Here is a 21582-nt window from a genome sequence, read left to right as displayed (position 1 = left end):
GAACAATTCACGATTTGTTTTTTTTTTTTTTTTTTTTTTTTTTTGTTGTTGTTCTTCTTCTTTTCAATGTGACGCTACCGCGCATGACGCCTGTATGAATTGTATATGTGCATTTTTACGACATTCACCATTTACGTAATAACTTAAATTCATTGTGCAAGGCACACGGATAGAAAGGACGAAAAAAGCACACACACATACTGGCGCGCGCGCCCATTTGAATGAAACGAAATGAAGATTTTATGACGCTGCTAGCCTGTTATTCAACTTGAATGTGGAAAGCGCAACGTTAGGTTCAATGATATGCGTGTGCATGATGAGCGAACAAGTGAGCAAGTGGAGCGAGTGAGCAAGCAAGCGACTAAATGCTGTGTATGATTTAGCTATGGCTAAAGGTTTGAGTTGAATTTTCCAACAGAACATCGCAGAGTTTCATTCCAAATGGTTTGAATCTGTAGCGCTTGACACAGGCGTGTACGTCAATCGAAACCAAAAACATTCACAGTAAAAAAAGAAGAAAAACGAAACACGACGAATTACGAATTCAGCACTTTTTTCAACTTGTCATTGAAGGAAGAGCAATTTTGGAGTCAACGTTTTTAAATTATTCTGGTCATACGCCGTGCACACTGATTTGACATAACAACAAAAAATACATTGCACAAATCATCAAATCGCCTACATACCAAATAGGATGTGTAACGTGACATATAAATAAATACAAAAAATTTGCACAGTGAATTGTTTTCAGTTTAAACAAATATACATAGAAAGAAGAAAAAGCTCTTCGCCCAAACAAAAGTCACATTTTAAATTAAAAGTCAAACATCAAGTTGCCGTCAAATATACAAATATAGATATATATATATTCCACGCACTCAAAACAAACGTCAACAATATAACAACAAAAAATAATAAATTGTGAAACGTACGAAAGTAACTTAATTCAATTCAATAAAAGCAAAATAAATTCAAGTGTCTACATTTATCTGTACTGGTGCGATTTGAGTGTGCATTTTACTGGTGTTTATCACACCAAACAATACAAAACTATAAGAATAATCAAGTATAGTTTTCGTACGGATTGGGTAAGTGTTAACACATTTTTTTCTATCTCCTTTTTTTGCAAATGGAGTAAAATGTCTATTTTTTCAATCATATAAATGGATAGTCCAATTGTTTCAAATAATCGAAATAGAATCAAAAAAAAGTAAATACATGTTGTTGTTGTTGTGAAAGTCAATTCTGATTGACGCTTGACTAACCCAACAATAAAAGCCGTGATCCCTACGCACACACACACACACATACAAACACATAAAATCTACCAAATAGCGAAACAATGCTCAACCAAAACTATGTTAATGCAGAGTATAGTGAAAAAAAGCTCTATTTCCATGCAAATTTATTCCCATTTTCTTACTTTCCATAAGCGAAAGACCGATTACTTGACAAAAAATTGAACTGCAGGGATTAATAAAGAAATCATAAAGTTATTTTTGCCAAAATGTACATTGTTTGAGAGAGATAAAAAGCGTTCCATTTACAAAAAAATTTCGTCATTTTTTGTAAGTAGGAAATACTTTCATTGTTGTTCCGAAACAACAAAGCAGCAGAAGCATCATCTAAATCGTTTTGGAAGAAGAAAAAGAAACACCACCACGAGCGAGCAAGAGAAAAGGAGTCGAAGAAAAAAACGCACAGTGAAAAGAACAACGTTCGTTCATTCGTTATCGATTTTTATTTTCGAATTTATTGTGCACGTTGGAGAATTTACGTCAAACATTTTATGCACTCTGCATGCACGACATGTAGTGTATGTGGGTTGTGTGAATGTTGTTTTTCTTCCATTCGCTCCATGCACAACTAAACTTAAACTATGGCGGCTATGGCAATTATTGTTATTGTGTGTGTGTTTTTTTTTATTCCTAAGATTTTATTTCAAATTGGTTCTCTTTTTTAATATTGAACAAAATATATTTATATGTAAGCCTTGATTTTAATTGTGCCGTTTAATTGAAAATAATGTAATGAAATATAAAATGTTCATTTCTCGCTGGTTTTCTGTTATTTTCAATTTTCTCAATGGGATTATACGTGTGTACTTTGGCTCCAAAGCTTGTATTATATGAATCGAGAAACCGATTCAATGTCAAAAATTTACAAAAGAAACAAAAAAGCATACCTGTTGATACGGTTTTTTGGGTAGTGTGTAAACTGAAAGAGTCAATTTTAATTAGGAAATAAATTGATTGATGATACTTCAATGACGTCGAAAATCATATTCTTCCATTTTTCTAGAATCAGAATATGCAAATGACAACATCAAAACATGGGGGTGCTTTTGTTATCTTATTTGCTCCAATTTTCAGCTCACTGAGCAAATGTCCATGTCCCTTGTCTTCAAATGGCACATACTATGTCAAACGAAGGAAACGAAAATGTTGCATATAAAAAAGCAACAACAACACATTTTCCAGGAAATTAATTTCCATTACTTTCACATCAATTAGTTTCATATCAACAACATCAGATTGCAAAATATTTGTACACTGTTTCACATCAAATTTCCATTCGATTTAATCGCATCGCTTCATATTTAGATTTGCTTTGGGTAAACAATTTGGTTTTTTGCTATGGTTTTTTCATTGAAATTGTGGTCGTAATACTTCGTTATGTGCATCGAGTGGTCGAAAAACTAATCATCAAATATAATGTTTTTCGATTTCATTTAATATTGATTTTGTCGTGTCAGTAATTTTCAATAAATTTATATTTTTTATTTATCTATTTTCCATTTTCCAAAACGATCATATATAGATTTTGATTTTCACGTACAGAGAGAGAGCAAGTGCATCAAACCATTAGAAAAATGAAATCGACCGTTGTATTAATGGTGTTGGGGACCTCATTTCTCTTCATCGGAACTTCAGTTAATGCATGGGGTGGCATCTATAATAATCGTTTCTCACCCGAAATGCTGCAAAACATGGGCTACGGTGCACCTCATCGCATTTATCAAGAGGTAAGAATCAACGTTGATGAATATTTTGTTGTTGAGGATAATGAGAGGGAAAAATAAGAATAATTTCGGTTTGTTGTTCGTTGCGTTGAAAATAAATAAAATAAATGTACAAAGACAAGAAATTAATTTGAGCGGCAAAGTTACCGTTGAATGACTATAGAGACTCATTTTCTAAATGGCCATTCCGACAAAATATACAGTATAATAGACTTGTTTTTTTAGCGCAAAAAAAGATACATACGAAAATACGAACATAAATTGTTATTTTTATACACCAATGGTTTATAATACCCTAAGAGCCTTTAGCAATTACGTTTTGGTTAACAGAGTCTCTCAATGCGTCTAATGCATATATTTATACAGAAAAAATATACGTATTTTCCCATCTATTGAAGGCGGCTGTAGAGATCCAACAGATAAAAATACAACTATACAGTTGAATGTAATGATTCAATTCACAGCATAAGGTAAATTCATTCAGGGACAATCGTATAGTAAAGATAGATAATACATTTAATTTTAACTCTGTAAATCCATTCCATTATATTATTTTGTGAATGCAGTTTTTTACTTTGCCATCAGATGTATAAGAAATGAGGTTTTTTGTGAGTGAAGAAAAAAAATCGTAGAAAATGGATTGGCTCGCCGTACGTTGGTATACAAAGGAAGAGCGTAATTGTTAAGGAAACTTACCCCCTGTGTGTATGTTTTATTATTTGAGTTGAAAATAAGTAAATGAATTGAAAGCACCTGGGAAAGTTATTAAAACACTTCAGCGCTGCAGTATTAAATTAACATTTTGAAGCAATGAACATCAAACAATGTAATAACTATTACAATAACAGTTAAATAAATTTTCAATTATAAACATGAGTGAGTCATAACGTAACAGTGTAGTTGAGTACGTGAGAAAAAGAAAATAGTATGTGTCGATTAATAAAATTGTATCGCCATAAAAAATGATTTTGATGAAAAATTGAATGGATAAGAGATTCTTACTTAAGAATTAAAGTTTTCTGTAAAACAGAAATTACATTGCTCCTTTATATCAGGCTAATGTAATTCCGATCCATTCAATTTGGCGAGGAAAGAAAATTGTGAATTTTCTTCGATTTTACTCTTTTCGTACGAGGTTTTTCGCATCTGAAATTCAATTTCATTTCACTTTATTAAATAATTTCGAATTCTCCCCCGCCATGAATTTGCAGAGTGAAAATTTTGCCGAAGAAAATGAGTTGGCAATGGAGGACGAATTGTGCTATGGAAAGCGTTGTACGGCCAATGAGCATTGTTGCCCTGGTAGCGTGTGTGTGGACGTTGACGGAGGTAAGTTCTTTCTAATTTGATTTTCTTTTTTTTCTATTTTTAAAAACGAATACGTCGTCGAAACTGAATACGTAAATATGGCAAATATACACCCCTAATGAATGGGATTATATTGGGATTTCATCACAGACTCGTATGAGAATCCAAATGAATCGAGCCCAAATAGACAAAACGAAACCACAGTTGAAAACAATGACGAAATAAGAATATGTTGTGTGTTAAGGTGTTTTTCCACGTAAAAAGATTCTATTTTTATGTACACACATATACACACACAAACGGATTGAGCCACCGAGCAATAAAGAAATTGAGAGACAAGTCAAACGTGTGGCATTGTGTCAGCGCGATGTAATACGGGCCAAATTGAGCTGTGGGATTATAGGTTGTGTCGTCCATAAACATACACCGTGTCATTTTGACGGATGAATCGCCTCAAGTAATACATTAACTCTTCATCCGATGTATGTATATTAAATCCCAATTGGTCGAAATCAATCATTTGTTCAACGAACATTCGGCTCAACAACTTTGTACATCACTTGAGGCAATCGCTTCCTTTTACAGGTGAAAATTGAGAAAGTTCTTCCATTTTCGATCGTGCCAGCTGTATGTAATGTAACCGAAATAAACTTTCTTATTTTCATACAACTTTGTGGCCGCATGGCAAACATCAACTCTCCTTTTTCATAGAAATCCACCATAAATAATTGAAATGGAATTGGAACATGAACGAAAGAAAAAGAGAAAACGAGCAACAACACAACAACGAATAAATGTTTTATGTAGCCTACTTTTGCTTTTCTATTATTCGCCTTATTCCGTATTAGAGGTATTGAAGCGAGCGCCGGGTTGATTGAAGTTGATTAATGGTGTACAAACTCTGAATGTGGATTACGATTGCAAGGAGCTTAATCGTCTTTGCGCCTCAGCCACCACATTAAAAAAAAATCATTTTCAATCTTATAATCTTCCATTCCATGTTATAACATGCAGACGGTGTGTGTATATCGGTTTGTGATGCAGTCTATCATTGTTTTTGCAAAATATACTCACATTTCACATTTTGTTTATGAATTTAAATATATATAATATTTTTGGCAATCTTACCCGTCTGTAAAAATAATTAATTAAAAAGAAGCATCGAAAACGTCCACATTCCAAATATCATATTCGAAAAAATGGACAAATTGGATGGATTGCACATGGAATTGCTAGTTAGAAATGTTGTTGTACATTTTGGTTTGAGGTTTTATAAACACAGTGAACGGGACGCCCACTCAAATAGAATATGAAACTTTACAAAAACAATCTGTTTCTGCTGACAATAATAAACTTGTCTTTATTGCTGAATGACCCGTGTATACAAATTACTGCAGGCGAATACAGGCTGTACTGTGGGAAAGTGTTATCAAATTCCGTACGATTTTTGACGTCAAATCGTGCAGAATCATTCTATTGAAATCACCAAATGAAGGTGAATCTGATTCAACAACTGTCATATAAATATCTTGGGGTCAGAAATTATATACCCAACTTATGACGCGTTAAACCGTGTAACAAAAATGTATTCCTATGAAAAAGGAAGAGAAAAAAAACTCCTGAGCAGTCTCTGTGTATTGTATTTTGCTCATATGTACAAGTGACACAAATCCATAATTTCTACGTAAAGTACGTGGAAATTATGAAACGCCGTAATGTAATACGCGTTATGACTTCAGGCTAAATGATTTTTATTTCTTCGAATCATCCTTCCCAGAATTAGTTAATTGAATGGAAAAAATGCTCTTATCTTGATTTCGGATGACTTTGCAATTTTACCACTTCACTTTTTGCCTTGTAATGTTGAGAAATCTTTCAGCCCCAACGATTCGCAATGTTTAACGTAAAAACATGTTTATATATTGTAGGAAAAATGATTGAAAAAAACTGGTTTCAAGCAACGTTGATGTGATTATATCATATATTTCCAATTTGTTTGCAAATTTTTAAATATATATATATTTGTATTTGTATTTATGGGAAATCGTCTTTCTTTAGTTTTAGGAACGTGTCTGTTTGCTTATTCGCGAAAGTTAGGGGAGCTGTGTCGCCGTGACTCGGATTGCGAATCGGGATTAATTTGTGAACAATCAGCCGTAAGTGGAGCTAGCGTATGCAGCGCACAAATGGCCGTTGCCAAACAATATTCCGCAGGTACGTTTTACTCAAAGTACTACAACACATTTTTCGTTTCATATGAACCATGTCTGAATGATGCTAGGTCATTTCCCGAAAATTCGAACGTTTTCGTAAAATTTTCCAAATTTCGGAAAAACGTACGTTCGGAAAAAAAAATGTATCAAGTCTACCACCAAACAATGATAAGAAAAAAAATCAACAGATCTCTAAATAGTCTATTTTAAACTTTATTTATTTAAACAATTTTTCAATACGCTGCAGATTGTCTGACATCTACCGATTGCGATATTACACGTGGGCTATGTTGTCAACTTCAGCGCAGACATAGGCAATCACCACGAAAAGCTTGCTTATACTTCACCGATCCACTAACATGTCTGGGTACTGTTCAAGTTGATCAGGTAATTATGAATTTTCTGCTTAATTTATGAATCAATTTGTTTCGAAAATGCACCCAAAATTCAATAATTGATTATGACCTGAATGTTGTGCAGATAAAAGCGCATGATGTTCAGCATACAGCCGGTGAAAAGCGAATCACATCCGCCTTCAAACATGTACTGAAATAAGATGACAACCCAAAACAAGCACTCGAACAGTATACCTAATTAAAAAGCATAAAAAGTTTCCGTTTCTATGTCGTCCGATATATTTCACAATACAAAAACACACCAACACCACCACCACCACCACCAACATATGACACAAACAAATACACAAAATCAATTTATCTGCCTCAGTAAAAGCCATTCACAAGCCCAAAAAAATAATAATGAAAACTACAAAAAAAGTGTAGCTGAAAACATATCAAAAACACTACCAAATACTACTATATTTAAACAAAAAAAAAAGTTAAAGCCTATATATAATCGAAACATATCATTGGAGACTAAGGTGCGTTTTTGATGATTTTCAAATATCCTTCTAAGAATAAAAAAACCGTACATAAAGTATTGTCATTTAAATATAAATATTTCTAAGAAAAGTATGAACAAAAGTGAGAGAGAAGAGTGGTAGTGAATGTCAGTTTTATCATCAGTAGATTACCAATAAAGATTTGTCTGACTAGGATTTTATTTTTTGTCACAAATTGAATATTGAATCATTTCTATATATGTGTTTCAACATTTCAGTGCTTAAGTCTTTAGAAGTAAGCAAAATGCATAAACACATTTTTACGAAAGCCAAAAAAAAAGATCGAAAAATGTTATTGAAATTTGAACTTATGAATACAACCAGTACATATCATTCAATGTCCTTATTTTTCAAGTGTTAGGTCTGCAAAACATACGTACAAAAAAATTCTCTTTAACCAAAGCAAAATGGGGGACAGAAAAACAAAACCCAATCAACTCATTGAACAACAACTTTTGCAATTTGCTTTGCATTTTCAATTTAATACGTAAACTAACTCAACCATTTTCTTTAAACATTATTCAAAAATTGCATCGGCCAGGAAACATGAAAAAAATTGATTTATATTGGAAATGCCATAATTATGTTATGATAATAAGTGAAAAGTAAAAAATGGATAATACTCTCGGGGAGGTGTCTCATGATTAAGCACCATTCGTGTATTTGCCATTCTTTTTAAGTCCTGCATTTTCATCAATTGTGTCTCAAATCTGATATTATTAATTTTCTTTAAAAATCAAAACAAAAAGACGTTGTTTCCTGTTTCTTCGCCAATTTTAACAACAAAAAATGACACTCAAAATAAACAAAAAAATTCAATTAAGATAATGATCTAAAAACAAAACAAAAAACAATTGAACTCGAAACGATAATATAAAGCACACAAACAAAGACTCGACAGTTGCAGAAAATTCAATTTTATGCCCAAAAAAGAGAAACATGCAACTTTCGACTAAAAACAAATTGATGAAGAAAAAAGTCAATTATTTTCGGAAACTGCGTTTGATGATCATATTAGCATCGACATACGTCGGCACCGTATTACAACAAACTGACAAAAAAAAAACCAATGGATTTCAGTTGTAAACAATAATAATTTTCATTAGATTTACTCAACCGATTTTCAAGTAATTTTCTTCTTCAATTTGTGAAAATTGGCTGAATATGTGAATGTTATTTATTTGTTCAACTAAAATTTAAACCCAAAAACAAAAGTAAAAGAAAAAAAATTACGCATTGAACATTTACTTTATCTCAAAGTGTAAATATTGCAACCCTTCCATTTTGGGATAATGTATTTTGTTCATATTTTTATGCGATGCAATGTTTTTTTTAAAATGTAAACCGGGTGGGAAATGTGATGTGCTTGTCGAACGCAGTTAAAATGCACTTGAGATTTTACTAATAAAAAATCAAGACATATCATTTTTAAGCCAATTTTTTGTTTATCCATTTTTTTTAGATATAAATTTAAGAGAAAAAAAAACCTTTCTTCAAACGAAATAAAAAAAAATTGTCATCGATTTTATGCATCAATAAAAAATGTGGAGTGTGGACATCACAGTGGGATTGTCCCTTCCTCTTAGTTTTTTTTTGTTTGTTATTAAATAAAATCAAGAAAAATATGTACAAGTGGTGAATTGTACATAAATGTAAAAGAAAACAGCTTCTGACAATGTATCTAAACGGGTCCGTTTTATTTATTAAGCATATCATTTGCATTAATAATATCAACATCGCGTTTTCATTATTATTGTCAATAATAGTTTTTCGCTATTATTTCATTCAAAAATTGTGTTTTCTTTTTGTATGAAAAACAAAAGCCAACAACTAATTATCCAATGCTATGACTAATTTTAATGAATTATAAATTTGGTGAAGGCCTGGTATATGTATTCTCACATTGCATTGGCATTAATTTTGAAAAGTCCAAAAAAAAAAGAAACATTACCACCAAACATATTTTCACATGGAAATTTCCTTCTTCTCTCAATGCAAGCATGAATCAATTAATTGTTGTTGTTAGTTGTAAGCTGATGAAATACACACACGATAAAACAAAACTGAAAAAAAAAAACGATTCATTTAAGATTTCAGTGCAACAGAAATTGAATTTGTTTTTATTTAATAGCGTATCTTTTAAAAACAAAAAATCTACGTTTTGAAACAGAAACAACAACAAAACATATTATAATATAATAACAGTAAACTATTTTCGAACACAGAATATTTTTGTATGCTTATATCAATGAAAAGAAAATCTATAAAGCGAAAACATTGATAAAACAATTCAACCAAATTATATTTATATATACACACACTCACACATAAATAAATACACACGCAAAAGAAAAAAAATAACAAACAATACTCTGTTTGCCTAAATGCGAGCAGCAGTACTCAAATATAAAGCTGCGACCGTTTCAATTTTTTTTCTCAAAATATGCACATATTGAAATCGAATAACTCAAATCAATTACCATTTTTATTTTTTTGGCCACTATTTTATTAAATGGAATAAATATTTAACAAAAAAAAACTAAACTTCATTGAAAATCTATTAAAAAAAAATTAAAAAAAATTCTTGGTGTTAATCTTGTAAAAATTTATGAATATGAAATAAAAAAAAATATTGTTTGAAACAATAAAACCATGCCGTAGTTTCTCATATCTTTATTCAGCCACTTGCAATTTTGACTTGATGTACGTACCACTTTGTATCCGATGGGAATGATGGAAGGTCGCATATACGCATTCATTTTTTATTACGAAAACTTCTTCTGTGTATTCTATTTCTGCTTTGCTGTCGTTTTATTAGCATCATCATTTTTCATACTCATTTTTTTTTACTTAAAGAGTAAAAACAAAAATTTATTATTACTTTACAAAGTGTTTCATGAATATTTATTGTCGTTAAAGCATCTCATGTGAACGTGAAAATCAATTTGTAAGAGAAGTATGCTCCGTTTTATGTTTCACATGATGATTAAAATTGATTAACGTATTTTGCGCAGCAACAGTTATTTACATACTTCAAATTATTTATAGACCAAATTGAACGTTTCTCATGTTTTTCACTCATAGTTGAGTAATGTTGAGGCAGCAGCGCCATGGTGAGATAAGAGAGATTATTGTTTCATACGCTTTGTATATGTATGTGCGTTATAAATGAATGCATGGTAATATCCAGTTTGTATGTGTATGTATTGCCGTGGATGACAGCAGACACGATGTTGTCATATTCAATTGTTATTTGTTTACTTCAAGGAACCCCGTGAACATGTTTTCAACGAACGATTTTATTACATTCAATTAAATAGATAAATTTATAAATGATGGCAGCGAATGATGATAGTATCGCGGTACCGATTCTGTGTATGTGCCGTTTGTGTCTTAATTATTCACAGGACTGCAGCGATCTCAGCGATTCATCGAATCTAATCATTCGAAATCAAATTAAAAAGTATTTGGGTCTGGAGGTAAATTGACTTTATACTAAAAAAAATTCTTTTTCTTTTTACTTTATAAGCTAAAAGAAGAATTCATGAAGAATTTTTGTAGAAATTTTCAAATCGAAATTGTTTTATTAGTTTGATTTGTATTGTTCAACAACAAAATATAGATAAATGATGATAATTCACTTCCAAAGACGATATGCCAGCTTTGTTTCGATCGAATTGCGACGTTTGATAAATACTGTAATGAGGTGACACAGAATCAGCAATTACTGTCAAAATTAAAGGATTCGTGCAATGAAACACAAATTATAACATCATCGTCAAATCTAATTCAATTGGCACCGGCAATTGTTTCAAATGCTAATGGAACGCTTATTATTACATTGCAAACAACGACGACACCAACGCCTGCCCATACAAATCTGACGGATAATGTTATCATTTCAAAGTTAATAAAAGAACAGTGCATCGAATCAAATGAGACGATTGATTTAGGCACCACCACCACCACACTTCACCTCTATGATAAAGTGGAGAATGAAGCAATTGAACAAAATTACATCATATCAACGGAAGTAGATAAATGTACAACAGCATCCACCCAAATCGAACGTGAATTAGATAATCTCAATTCGAATGACATCACTTTGGCCGAAATACATGGCGAAAGTGATAATGACGATCAATATAATGAAGATGAGCATACAATTGATGATAACGATGTAGCAAATAGTGTACCAGATCTCCAAAATGAAAATTTCAAAGATTTTCCAACCACATTCATCGAAGACGGCAAACTATTATACAGAGGACGCGACTTATTAGAAATGATATCGAAATTTTATCGACTCGCATGTGATCAGTGCAGGTAGCTATTTTTTAGTCCAAAATCTTTTTAATTTTGAAAAAAAAAGAGCCGTTTTAATTGAATTCACTAAAATAAATTATACAGCGATAAACCGATGTTCAATAGCCTTTCGACATTGTGCGAACATTATGCGGATGTGCATCAAATCAAAGGTTACGTGGTTTGCTGCAATACAAAATTCATAAAACCACGAGCTATGGCACTTCATCTAGCACGCCATTTTCAGCCCGACGCATTTAAATGTAGGGAATGCAATAAAATCTTGACCTGTCCCAAAATTTTACAGTATCATATGCAAAATCATCTGCCCGAATCACAACGACCACTTGCATGCACACAATGTCCACGGCGATTTAGTTATAGTTCGGCTTTGATTGCACATGCTATTTCGCATCAACCGGAAAGTGAACGAGCCGCACATGTGTGCGACGAATGTGGCAAAATGTATGTCAGCGATACCGTATTATTTTTTTGGCGAATTTATTTAAATGAGTTGAACGCAACTTAATGTAACTTAACTTTGAATGTAGGTTTGCCTCAGCAGGTCGATTGACAACGCACGTGAATAGCCATATAAAACAGGGCCAAGAAGAATTGGCATGCCATATTTGTGCCAAAAAGTTTGCGTGTCGCAGTAATTTAGCGTATCATTTAACAACTCATCAGCCAAAGACTCAACAGGTTCAATGTACAAAATGTGAAAAATGGTAAGTTTATTTGAGTCTTTCACTTATTTCCAATTATTTCGTTTCTACCGTTCTTTATCAATCAAACAAGGTTGAAGAATAAATTCTGTCTTCGCAAGCATATGGTACAGCATTCATCGATTCGATATAATTGTTCGATTTGTGATTACTCGGCGCTGAATCAACAATGCTACCGCAATCATATGCGAGTTCAACATACGGATGTGAAACCATTTCAATGTGACATTTGCTTAAAATCATTCAAGCTGAAAAACACCCTTAGAAATCATCAAGTACAACACACTGGCGTTAGGCGTTTTGTGTGCCCATTTTGTAATCGATCATTTGCGTCCAGCGGTAATTATACAACTACCAAATCTCAATTTAAAGCAATTGCTGGACATTAATGTTGTTGTGGCTTTTGCTTTGCAATTTTTTCATTATATGTTTCCGATTGTTTTCGATTATTTTCCGATTACTTATCGATTATTTTGAATTTTATTCTTTTCTTTTGTGATTCTCCCCTTAGGTAATTATTATTCACATCGAAAGAGAATGCATCCGAATGAGTTGGCCGCAATGAAATTGAAACAGGAAGAAGAAGATCGGTAATAACTTGAATATTTTTTTTTTTATTCTTGATACTAAACGCTATTTTTACGCTTTCCCTTCAATTCACACGCCCACAGACAATTACGAGAACAAGCGGCTGTTAATTAATTTCGTACATCTTCATTCGTAATAAATCATGTGATCATTTCATAATTTTGTTTTTAACCTTTATTTTCTACAAATAAACAGACATATTATAAATCAGTGTACTATTCACTACTTAATTTTCTTCTTGCTGTTTGAATTTTCGTCGCATGTGATTCGGTAATCTAACAACACCAGGGCATGGAACTATGAAATAAATTCATAAATTTAATTAGGACAAGAAAAATAGTATAATTCATTCAAACAACAATCGATATATACCTTGTCCAGGAACCATACAGATACAGGGTCGTTCACAACCATAACCGAAAATTGATGGATTTTCCTTTTTCTGTGCAGCAATCTTTTCAGCTAAAATTTGTTCACTAAAAAAAAACAGCAACAAAAACCAATTATACGATTCAGCCGCTTCAGGTTTCAAATTATCCATTGAATTTGCATATGAAAGGGACAAAAATCGCTACTTACTCGGATTTACCAATCACTTGCAAGCAATGCGATAGAATTTCCTCCTTTTTCTTGCTGTCCATATCAATTAGAAGCTCCTTTCCATCGTCTGTAATAAAAATGCATTGAAATTCCATAGTTTTATGTGAGATGACTTTCTCTGTTCAGTTCAACATACCGTAGAAACATCGAATAAACGGAGTTGGTGTCATATTTTTCAACGAAAGAATTTGAACCGTTGGATTTTTGTACTGGATTTGTGGCACATACCAAAATGCAAAGTCGCTGCAATCACAAGAGCATAAGCAATTGAGCAAAGCTATGACTAAACCGACACATTTATCATTCAATCTTACCGGGCACCTTGATGATGATCTCCTTTATCATTGTAGTTTATGCTCAATATTTTAATTTTATCTTTCAGATACAATTTTCCATAGCCCAAATACTGTTTGGTGCGTCGAATCGGTGCGGGTCCTATCATAAACGGCATTTTGAATTAAAAAATTGTATTTATTTGCTGTATCTAAACAAATTGATATTTTCACTTGGAAAAGATTTAGGTTGTGTTTTAATATTCAAAATGTCAAATAAGCATGTCTCACACTCTGTGGGATACTTTTCGTCGACAACTTCACACCGATTTGACTCTCTCGTTATTCTGTCAAAATAAAAAAAATTTTGGTTGACATTTCATATTGACTGTGGAAATATTGCAGCAGCAATCGAGATCAATTTTCATTTTTTCGCAGCTGAACGAAAAGAAACAATCTACAAGATGTCGAATCCATTCGTGAATCAAAGAAATTTCCATCTTCTCCGTACCTAGTAAGTAACGTTTGACACACAATTTTATTTTCTGTATTGATATTGTTACGAAGAAAAATTTCTAACCAACATGTTTGTGTGATGGCAATGGTTCAATGCAAATTACATAACACAAGCACATACAATGTCCTTCTTAACCGTAGCAATATTCAATTAAATTCCAATATCAAAACGTCGGAAATTCATTTTACGTGATGAAATGGTGATTGGAAAACTGAAAAAAATGTTGTTGTTGTTTTATCTTCACAGTGGACCAAGTGCCGTGAAATACGGAATCGCAGGAGCATTGGCTTTCTTGTTCGTGTCTGATTGGAAAGTAACCAACCCATACATCCCATTCTATGGTAGCAGTCCACGTTTCGCTGAAACCGATGAGAAATAAATATTTGTCCCAACAAATGTATGTGGTGCACAAACTGCAGAGGAAAATGTTCATGTTGTAATAATAAAATGAAAAACAAAGAATTCACTTAAGCAAAACATTAAATCCCAATAAAAAAAAATAAACAATAGTCCAAATGTAGACGCTATAAATTATTATTCTTTATTTTTTGTCGATACTGTTCGGTTTGTTTGAAAAAAAAAAATCCAATTAGTTTGCTACTTGATGAAAATGACAAACGCACTTATTCGCTAATGAGGAGGATGGTATATGGTGGTCATACTGAGAGAGTTCAAATTTTGTCTAATGAGGGAGCTATCCCATTTTATCGATGATGTCGTCGTTGATTACGATTATATGGTCCGTTGGTTGGTCTTGAACTGAACTTTTTACTATTTGTGGCCGTGGCTGTTGACATATTACCACGATCGCCATTTTTATTGTACTGATACTTATGTATGAGCGGCACCTCTCTGTCTGATGTTTGATTTATGACCAAATCATCGCTTTGATTTTCTAACGCTTTCAATTTTGCCTCGATCGCCTTAATTGTCAGTTCTTTGCTCATTTTTGTTGAATGCGATGTACCGGCGGCCAATGCTGGAATTTCAACTTTCGTCTTTGGCTTTCCCATCTCATCCTATTCAAAAATTGAAAACGATTTGATTAGCACTCGCAAAAATCGTTGAAAAAATCGTTTACGTGACGCGAAAACAAAACCTACATAATTTATGTTCTTGGCAAGTCGCACGACGATATTCTTTGTTCCAATCAATGTCCCATTCAATTTGTTCAAGGCTGTCACTGCTCCCGAATTCTATTTCAAGAGAAATAATAAAAACCAATTTCAATCATTCATCGATGGAAATTCGATGACAAATCGATTTAACTTACATTGTAGTAGGTCACGAATGCATAGCCTCTCGCTTGCCCAGCTTGTGGGCCCGACTTGTGGAAGATCATGTCGAACTTTTCAATTTGGCCGCATTTTTGCACAATTTTCAAGAGTTGAAACCAATTGATCCGAGAATAAAAAACAAACGAAAATGGTTAATTGAGAGATCCCAAACAAAAATGACTCTTTCGGCTCAATTCATATGAATCGCAAATGATGCGAATGCCAAATGCCAATTTCTGTAAGAACTTACTCGGTCATTCGTGTGTCCAGATTGCCAATCCAAAGTCGTCGTTCTTCAATATTGCTGGAGAACTGTGAAAATGGGAAATTCCATTTGAAAAAACGATTAACAAATAAATCGGTTTGAAGATTTTAATATGATGCATCGTACACAAATTGAACGTCATTTTTTAAAAGAAAAATATATGTATATATATACTCACATCGTTACTTGAGCTCATTTTGTTATGTGTACTGTTTCACTTGGCTATAGAAAACAATTTTCACTGAGAAAAGCACTCGAGAAAAATGAATATCCGCTTAATTAACATGAGAAGAGTGCATATTTTAGGCGTTTGTCGATAAATTCGATGGGGAAAAACAAAACTATTGCCATTGTTTGAATGTTTCGTTCATCTATACTGTCAATATGACATTAGACATACTCAATATCACAAAAACAAATAATTCTTGCACATTTTCACATGCGATTTATCGAATTTTTATTTTCGATTTAATTTTGATGTAAATAATGCGACCATTTATCATTATATTTTCAAAAAAATAAAATATCTAAAAAAAATACAACAAAAAATAAAAGTCAACAGTGATTTCAACAGACTTCGCAGCGCTTGACATTGAATGCATCCATTTTCCGATTGTGCATATCATTGTTTCACCACTACACATGTACACCGTTTCAAGTACGTATACAAGCAATTTCTTCAAATTGTGTCCTGTCATTCGCAAGCGACTTCCATCAAGAAATAAATACAAATCGTGAGTTGATCACTCTTTTTTTATCGATTCGAAATTCAATTTGTAACACGTTCGACACGAATTATTTTCGTCCAATTCGCAACAAAATTTTAACTTTTTTGTTTATTTGTTTTTCTCTCGATTAGATTCGAATTTTGCTCGGGCAGATACGAAATTTTCAACACAAAAAAAATGCCGTCAGAAAGTGTGGTTGTAAATAAGGTGATTGTGCATCCGTTGGTTTTGCTCAGTGTCGTCGATCATTTCAATCGAATGGGGAAAATCGGCAACCAAAAGCGTGTTGTTGGCGTTTTGCTCGGTTGCTGGCGACAAAAAGGTGTACTTGATGTCTCCAATAGCTTTGCCGGTAAGTGTGTGTGTGTGCTCGCGCGTATGCATACTCAATGCATTTTGATCTTCACACATCTTCGAATGGAAATTATGTGAGTCGCTAATTATTTTTGTTTGTTCTCAATGCAGTTCCATTCGACGAAGACGACAAAGACAAATCGGTTTGGTTTTTGGACCACGATTATTTGGACAGTATGTATGCCATGTTTAAAAAGGTGAATGCACGCGAACGAGTCGTTGGATGGTATCATACCGGACCGAAATTGCATCAAAACGACATCGCTGTCAATGAATTGATTCGTCGATATTGTCCAAATTCGGTGCTTGTTATCATCGATGCCAAACCGAAGGATTTAGGTCTACCGACTGAAGCGTACATCGCCGTTGAAGAGGTGCACGAGGATGGCACACCGACATCGAAAACGTTTGAACATGTACCCAGCGAAATTGGTGCTGAGGAAGCCGAAGAGGTTGGTGTCGAGCATTTGCTGCGTGACATCAAAGACACTCGGTAGGTCAAATTTCTTCTTTGCTTTAAAATGGACCATTTTTTCAAACTATCGTTCACTTTCAATGTACCAATTCTATTCACAGTGTCGGCAGCTTGTCGCAAAAAATTACAAATCAATTGCTCGGTTTAAAGGGATTGAATGCTCAATTGCGAGACATCAAAAAGTATTTGATTAAGGTGAGAATGAGAAAAAAAAATTGGTGATCTTTCGTGTTTTTGTCCATCATTCAAGATCATTTATTGAACATATGTTTTTCTATTTCATGTCACAGGTTGGCAATGGTGAATTACCGTTAAATCATCAAATCGTCTATCAGCTGCAAGACATATTGAATTTGTTGCCAGACGTAACCCAAGACACGTTCACCGAAACCATGTATGTCAAAACAAACGATCAAATGCTGGTAGTTTATTTAGCGTCAATGGTTCGTTCGATTATCGCATTGCACAATTTGATCAACAATAAATTAACCAATCGAGATGCCGAAGAGGGTAAGAAAGACGATGGAAAAGAGAAGAAAGACAAAGATAAGGATTCAAAAGATGGCGCTAAAGGTGATAAGGAAGCAACCACCAATGGCACAGCGAAAAAAGATGAAAAAGCGAAAGACGAGAAGAAAAAGTAGGTCGTGTCTTTTTACAACGTTTCGAATACGCGACGCGTATACGACTTTTGTTTATTTATTGAGCCCATTGCCCAATTCGGTATACTTAAGCTCGATCATCTCTGCAGTTTTTTTATAATTAATTCATTTTTTTTTTTTTTTTATAATTAATTCATAATATCACTAATAAAGAGAAAAAGAAAAACAAACGTTTATGAAAGGAAGATATAAATAAAATTTAACAAATGTAAAAATTGCACATCAATCGTGCGTTTCAATCACATTTTGTTTTGACATTAAATAATTTCTTTAATAAGAAATGGTAACATTTAAATTGGTTTAACAATACAGCTGTTCATTGTTTATGTCATTAAGCTCAAGACAACAGAGATTGCAGAGTTTCACATAAAACAATTACACAGAACTGTAAGATTGGTGTGAACGTTGACCTTTGAAATAAACGGGCGAATAGGACATCCAGTTTTCAATCCATGCCATCGTTGGCACCGGAAAAGTTGAGGCACCTAATACATAAAACTTTTTAGGTGCAAAACCTGAATAAATGAGAGAGAGAGAGAGAGAGAGAGAGAGAGAGAGAGAGAGAGAAAGAGCGACACTTAAAAGTGCCTGCACCTCCGCGGTGCATATGACAGCTCTGTCTCCATCAGAATAATATACTTAGCTGTCTAGCTAGATTCTTTGAAATGCAGAACTGATTGATAAGTGATAAATTTAATTTAAAAAACATGTTCATCAACATGATCGAATTTCTTTAATGTTGATAACAAACATGAATGAATAGCGTTGCAGATGAATGGAAAATACTAGATTAATAAAACAATGTTTCATTCATTTTTTTTTTTTCAATTTTATTTTCTTTTAGTTTGAAAATCGGTTGTTATGTTTAAAAAAAAAATACGAAAAAATTGCTTATTGACTACAAGACAAACTAAGCCTCTAATCAGAACAGAGTTGAACTTTTCTTTGGCACGATAGATAAACACTAAAGATTATATTCAGTAATTTTTGTTGATTTTATATTTGTGTGTATTTTGAGGATAAGAAAGAAAGAGAAAAAAACATATGGCTACTAGTTTCTTGTTAACACAACAACTGATTGCATGCATTTGAACGAACGCATTTTTCTTTTCTTTTCATCAAATCATGATACATTCATATGGGAATTGTTTCAATTGTGGATCTAAAGGATTACTTGGATCCGGGCATTTTATTTGGCATCGACTCCCATGGTATCCCGTGCCGTCACATTTGCATCGATATCCAGGCGATTGGGATATTTGAGTGCAAACACCATTATGTTGACACGGTTTACGATTGCATATATCATTTGAACGGCCCTTCATATTTTCCCGCAAATAATGGAACATTTGAAATTTAAGTTAAATACATAAATTTTTCCTCAAAAAAACCAAACATTAAAAAGTGTATCTACCTTCAGAGCATCGTTGCATTCTTTTAGATTTGCATAACGAAATTCCGATTTGCAGCCATACGAACAAGAACAAGCACCGTTATCAATGCGACATCCGTGCTGTGTTTGGTCCAATTCACAAGCATTTACACACAACATTCCATCTATTTAAAACAAAAAAATATATAAGACATATATGCTTGTGTATGGTTGTCTCTTCAAAAAGAACGCTCAACTTTAATGAACAGACGCAGAGTGTATGTGTTTTTTTTTCATTCAATTTGAAAATATAAGCGTATTATTTATAAAAGTACTTTGTCTGTTTGACCTAATAAACCCCTTTGCATCTTGATAACGGCCAACAACACCAAATAACGACTAATTTGAACACACATTCTTTGAGCAAATACGATTCGATTTGATTATATTCGTTTAGGGTATTCTCAACTAAACGAGAAAAAAAAAATGCTTGTCGAAATACGCCACTGGTCGGTTTGAATGAATGAAGCATTGCATTTGTATGCTGCATTTAGAGTGAATGTGCATGAATCTATTCTAAATGAGAACATTGGCGGCCCTCTTAAATTAAGATACATTTGTAACAAAATTGAAAACGAAATGTTTTATATAAAGCATATGTTCTGATGTGGTTCAGTTAGTGGAAAACTCCATTCAAAGATAAAATTCAAGACGGCGTCCGTTTATTTGCTAGTTATAATTTTAGACGCAAGCCGTGACTGTGAATCACAAATACAAAAAAACACACACACACTCATCATAAGAACTAAATACGGCAACGGATAGAACATTAATGCGAATTAATGGAAACGATCGATTTTGATCGTCAATAAAGTCAAAACACAATCGTATCATTTGAAATTTCACATAAACAATTAGTCGTTCATTTAATGAAGAGCTTCCCGAAGTGAATTACCGTTAATTATTGTTGTCAATATGAGAATCACAAATATAGTGTAACCAAAATTGAAATTTTTGAAGCTCATCATGTTTTGCGTGTGTTATTTGTGTATGTTGACTCTGCTGGAAAACCAAAATCTTCATTAAAATTCCACACTGATGTTCAGAGATTTGCCAATAAATGTTTTCGGTGTCGTTTCGATTAAGTAGCACTTGAAAATCTATTTGTGACTGAGTTTTCGATCAGATGTTGCTATTTATTCATCAGGAGCTCATCACTTACTGCTGATCAATGGGAAACAAAATTATTTGCATTAAAAAAAATCGAAAATGAAAACAACTCTTTCTTTACATACAGGAAAAAATAAAAAAATAACAAACAGACTTAGATCAGAAGAAAAATTTGTTTGAATCGACACAAACAATGCACACGATCTTTGGGTTAGCTAAAAGTCGAACATCGTTTGTCCGAGGTACATCGAAAACTGCTTCATATTTCGAAAATACAATTTCATACAGCCGCACAAAAATATATAGGAAAAGGCAGAGCCAGGAAAACGCAATTCGACAGAATATATTTAACAACATACGATTCTATTTTTTTATATATATATACATATTGTGTGCGTTGTTTTTATTTTTTTTTCTTCGTCTCGTTGTCTTTTCATAATCTCTTTCACTCTCACCGCTGTCAGTTTAAGACCCGATAATGTTTAAATAGAAGGAACAGATTACACGCAGATGTATGCGTGCAAGGAAGAGAGACAAAAGACACAACAAAATAATGTGTATACATGGAAGCAACGAACGAAATACATCCCAACCATATCAGATTGTATTGTGCATATGAGTTTGCTTCGTTTGTTTCGACTGCATATACATATAACATATTGGAAATGTGAAAATATTAAATGTGCGTTGCAGAGTCCCAGTATCGAGTGAGTCGATTGTGTGAGAAACAGTTCGGATACATTTGATAGTGCACATTTAACATTGGTCGTTATCAGCACATTCGGCACTCGCATATAATATGTTGGAATGTGCGTATGTGTCGCTGTA

At 33.2% G+C, this 21582-nt stretch overlaps 6 protein-coding genes across 10 annotated transcripts; 3 read left to right on the top strand and 3 right to left on the bottom strand.

Moving 5' to 3' along the window:
- Window positions 1–341: 341 nt before the first annotated feature.
- Window positions 342–9524, top strand: LOC116345733 (prohormone-3). 2 transcript variants are annotated; one of them, XM_031775380.1, is made up of 6 exons: window positions 342–1088; window positions 2841–3025; window positions 4234–4351; window positions 6389–6544; window positions 6791–6930; window positions 7024–9524. In XM_031775380.1, exons 2-6 carry the CDS (start codon window positions 2873–2875, stop codon window positions 7096–7098), a joined length of 642 nt encoding a protein of 213 aa, XP_031631240.1. In that variant the 5' UTR covers window positions 342–1088; window positions 2841–2872; the 3' UTR covers window positions 7099–9524. The 2 variants fall into 2 exon arrangements, with proteins under 2 accessions (XP_031631240.1, XP_031631238.1); XM_031775378.1 differs by having other exon boundaries at window positions 344–1088; window positions 2821–3025.
- Window positions 9525–10675: 1151 nt separating this feature from the next.
- Window positions 10676–13278, top strand: LOC116345592 (zinc finger protein 572-like). Its single transcript, XM_031775040.1, has 7 exons — window positions 10676–10923; window positions 11067–11770; window positions 11855–12214; window positions 12301–12477; window positions 12548–12813; window positions 12986–13064; window positions 13146–13278. Exons 1-7 carry the CDS (start codon window positions 10777–10779, stop codon window positions 13174–13176), a joined length of 1764 nt encoding a protein of 587 aa, XP_031630900.1. The 5' UTR covers window positions 10676–10776; the 3' UTR covers window positions 13177–13278.
- Window positions 13214–14231, bottom strand: LOC116345597 (probable 28S ribosomal protein S25, mitochondrial). Its single transcript, XM_031775045.1, has 5 exons — window positions 13977–14231; window positions 13799–13905; window positions 13642–13729; window positions 13435–13538; window positions 13214–13359 (listed from the first exon to the last, which is right to left on the bottom strand). The coding sequence occupies exons 1-5, from the start codon at window positions 14111–14113 to the stop codon at window positions 13289–13291; spliced, it is 507 nt and encodes a 168-aa protein (XP_031630905.1). The 5' UTR covers window positions 14114–14231; the 3' UTR covers window positions 13214–13288.
- Window positions 14232–14967: 736 nt separating this feature from the next.
- Window positions 14968–16361, bottom strand: LOC116345596 (probable RNA-binding protein 18). Its single transcript, XM_031775044.1, has 5 exons — window positions 16172–16361; window positions 15979–16040; window positions 15725–15845; window positions 15555–15647; window positions 14968–15470 (listed from the first exon to the last, which is right to left on the bottom strand). The coding sequence occupies exons 1-5, from the start codon at window positions 16187–16189 to the stop codon at window positions 15156–15158; spliced, it is 609 nt and encodes a 202-aa protein (XP_031630904.1). The 5' UTR covers window positions 16190–16361; the 3' UTR covers window positions 14968–15155.
- A 264-nt stretch (window positions 16362–16625) lies between these two features.
- On the top strand, window positions 16626–18301 carry LOC116345594 (26S proteasome non-ATPase regulatory subunit 7). Its single transcript, XM_031775042.1, has 5 exons — window positions 16626–16727; window positions 16853–17073; window positions 17187–17568; window positions 17652–17745; window positions 17841–18301. Exons 1-5 carry the CDS (start codon window positions 16636–16638, stop codon window positions 18192–18194), a joined length of 1143 nt encoding a protein of 380 aa, XP_031630902.1. The 5' UTR covers window positions 16626–16635; the 3' UTR covers window positions 18195–18301.
- An 882-nt stretch (window positions 18302–19183) lies between these two features.
- On the bottom strand, window positions 19184–21037 carry LOC116345599 (protein crumbs-like). Of its 4 annotated transcripts, none has more exons than XM_031775046.1 (4): window positions 20909–21037; window positions 20540–20805; window positions 19627–19769; window positions 19184–19531 (listed from the first exon to the last, which is right to left on the bottom strand). In XM_031775046.1, exons 2-4 carry the CDS (start codon window positions 20610–20612, stop codon window positions 19331–19333), a joined length of 417 nt encoding a protein of 138 aa, XP_031630906.1. In that variant the 5' UTR covers window positions 20613–20805; window positions 20909–21037; the 3' UTR covers window positions 19184–19330. The 4 variants fall into 4 exon arrangements, with proteins under 4 accessions (XP_031630906.1, XP_031630909.1, XP_031630907.1 ...); XM_031775049.1 differs by having other exon boundaries at window positions 20540–20808; window positions 20909–21028; XM_031775047.1 differs by having other exon boundaries at window positions 20880–21015.
- Window positions 21038–21582: the final 545 nt, after the last annotated feature.

Source organism: Contarinia nasturtii, unplaced genomic scaffold (assembly GCF_009176525.2).
Source record: "Contarinia nasturtii isolate CC-2019 unplaced genomic scaffold, AAFC_CNas_1.1 Cnas_scaffold_1371, whole genome shotgun sequence".
In the NCBI taxonomy this organism is placed as follows: domain Eukaryota; kingdom Metazoa; phylum Arthropoda; class Insecta; order Diptera; family Cecidomyiidae; genus Contarinia; species Contarinia nasturtii.
Note: the sequence above shows the minus strand (reverse complement) of the source record. Positions and strands in the feature narration are given on the sequence as shown.

What these genes read in the sequence shown, in the direction of transcription:
- LOC116345733 (XM_031775380.1), top strand. Translation starts at nt 2,873, where the DNA reads ATGAAATCGACCGTTGTATTAATGGTGTTGGGGACCTCATTTCTCTTC. An exon ending in GTGTGTGGACGTTGACGGAG is followed by an intron (nt 4,352 to 6,388) that starts GTAAGTTCTTTC and finishes GTCTTTCTTTAG; the next exon opens with TTTTAGGAACGTGTCTGTTT. An exon ending in TGCCAAACAATATTCCGCAG is followed by an intron (nt 6,545 to 6,790) that starts GTACGTTTTACT and finishes AATACGCTGCAG; the next exon opens with ATTGTCTGACATCTACCGAT.
- LOC116345592 (XM_031775040.1), top strand. Translation starts at nt 10,777, where the DNA reads ATGATGGCAGCGAATGATGATAGTATCGCGGTACCGATTCTGTGTATG. An exon ending in AAAAGTATTTGGGTCTGGAG is followed by an intron (nt 10,924 to 11,066) that starts GTAAATTGACTT and finishes AACAAAATATAG; the next exon opens with ATAAATGATGATAATTCACT. An exon ending in AAACAGGAAGAAGAAGATCG is followed by an intron (nt 13,065 to 13,145) that starts GTAATAACTTGA and finishes ACACGCCCACAG; the next exon opens with ACAATTACGAGAACAAGCGG.
- LOC116345597 (XM_031775045.1), bottom strand. Translation starts at nt 14,113, where the DNA reads ATGCCGTTTATGATAGGACCCGCACCGATTCGACGCACCAAACAGTAT. An exon ending in GATCATCATCAAGGTGCCCG is followed by an intron (nt 13,906 to 13,976) that starts GTAAGATTGAAT and finishes TTGTGATTGCAG; the next exon opens with CGACTTTGCATTTTGGTATG. An exon ending in CAAGTGATTGGTAAATCCGA is followed by an intron (nt 13,539 to 13,641) that starts GTAAGTAGCGAT and finishes GTTTTTTTTTAG; the next exon opens with TGAACAAATTTTAGCTGAAA.
- LOC116345596 (XM_031775044.1), bottom strand. An exon ending in CTGGACACACGAATGACCGA is followed by an intron (nt 15,846 to 15,978) that starts GTAAGTTCTTAC and finishes TCGGATCAATTG; the next exon opens with GTTTCAACTCTTGAAAATTG. An exon ending in TTGCCAAGAACATAAATTAT is followed by an intron (nt 15,471 to 15,554) that starts GTAGGTTTTGTT and finishes ATTTTTGAATAG; the next exon opens with GATGAGATGGGAAAGCCAAA.
- LOC116345594 (XM_031775042.1), top strand. Translation starts at nt 16,636, where the DNA reads ATGTACACCGTTTCAAGTACGTATACAAGCAATTTCTTCAAATTGTGT. An exon ending in TGTCTCCAATAGCTTTGCCG is followed by an intron (nt 17,074 to 17,186) that starts GTAAGTGTGTGT and finishes TTCTCAATGCAG; the next exon opens with TTCCATTCGACGAAGACGAC. An exon ending in TCAAAAAGTATTTGATTAAG is followed by an intron (nt 17,746 to 17,840) that starts GTGAGAATGAGA and finishes TTCATGTCACAG; the next exon opens with GTTGGCAATGGTGAATTACC.
- LOC116345599 (XM_031775046.1), bottom strand. Translation starts at nt 20,612, where the DNA reads ATGATGAGCTTCAAAAATTTCAATTTTGGTTACACTATATTTGTGATT. An exon ending in ATTGACAACAATAATTAACG is followed by an intron (nt 19,770 to 20,539) that starts GTAATTCACTTC and finishes TGTTTTAAATAG; the next exon opens with ATGGAATGTTGTGTGTAAAT. An exon ending in AATGCAACGATGCTCTGAAG is followed by an intron (nt 19,532 to 19,626) that starts GTAGATACACTT and finishes GAAAATATGAAG; the next exon opens with GGCCGTTCAAATGATATATG.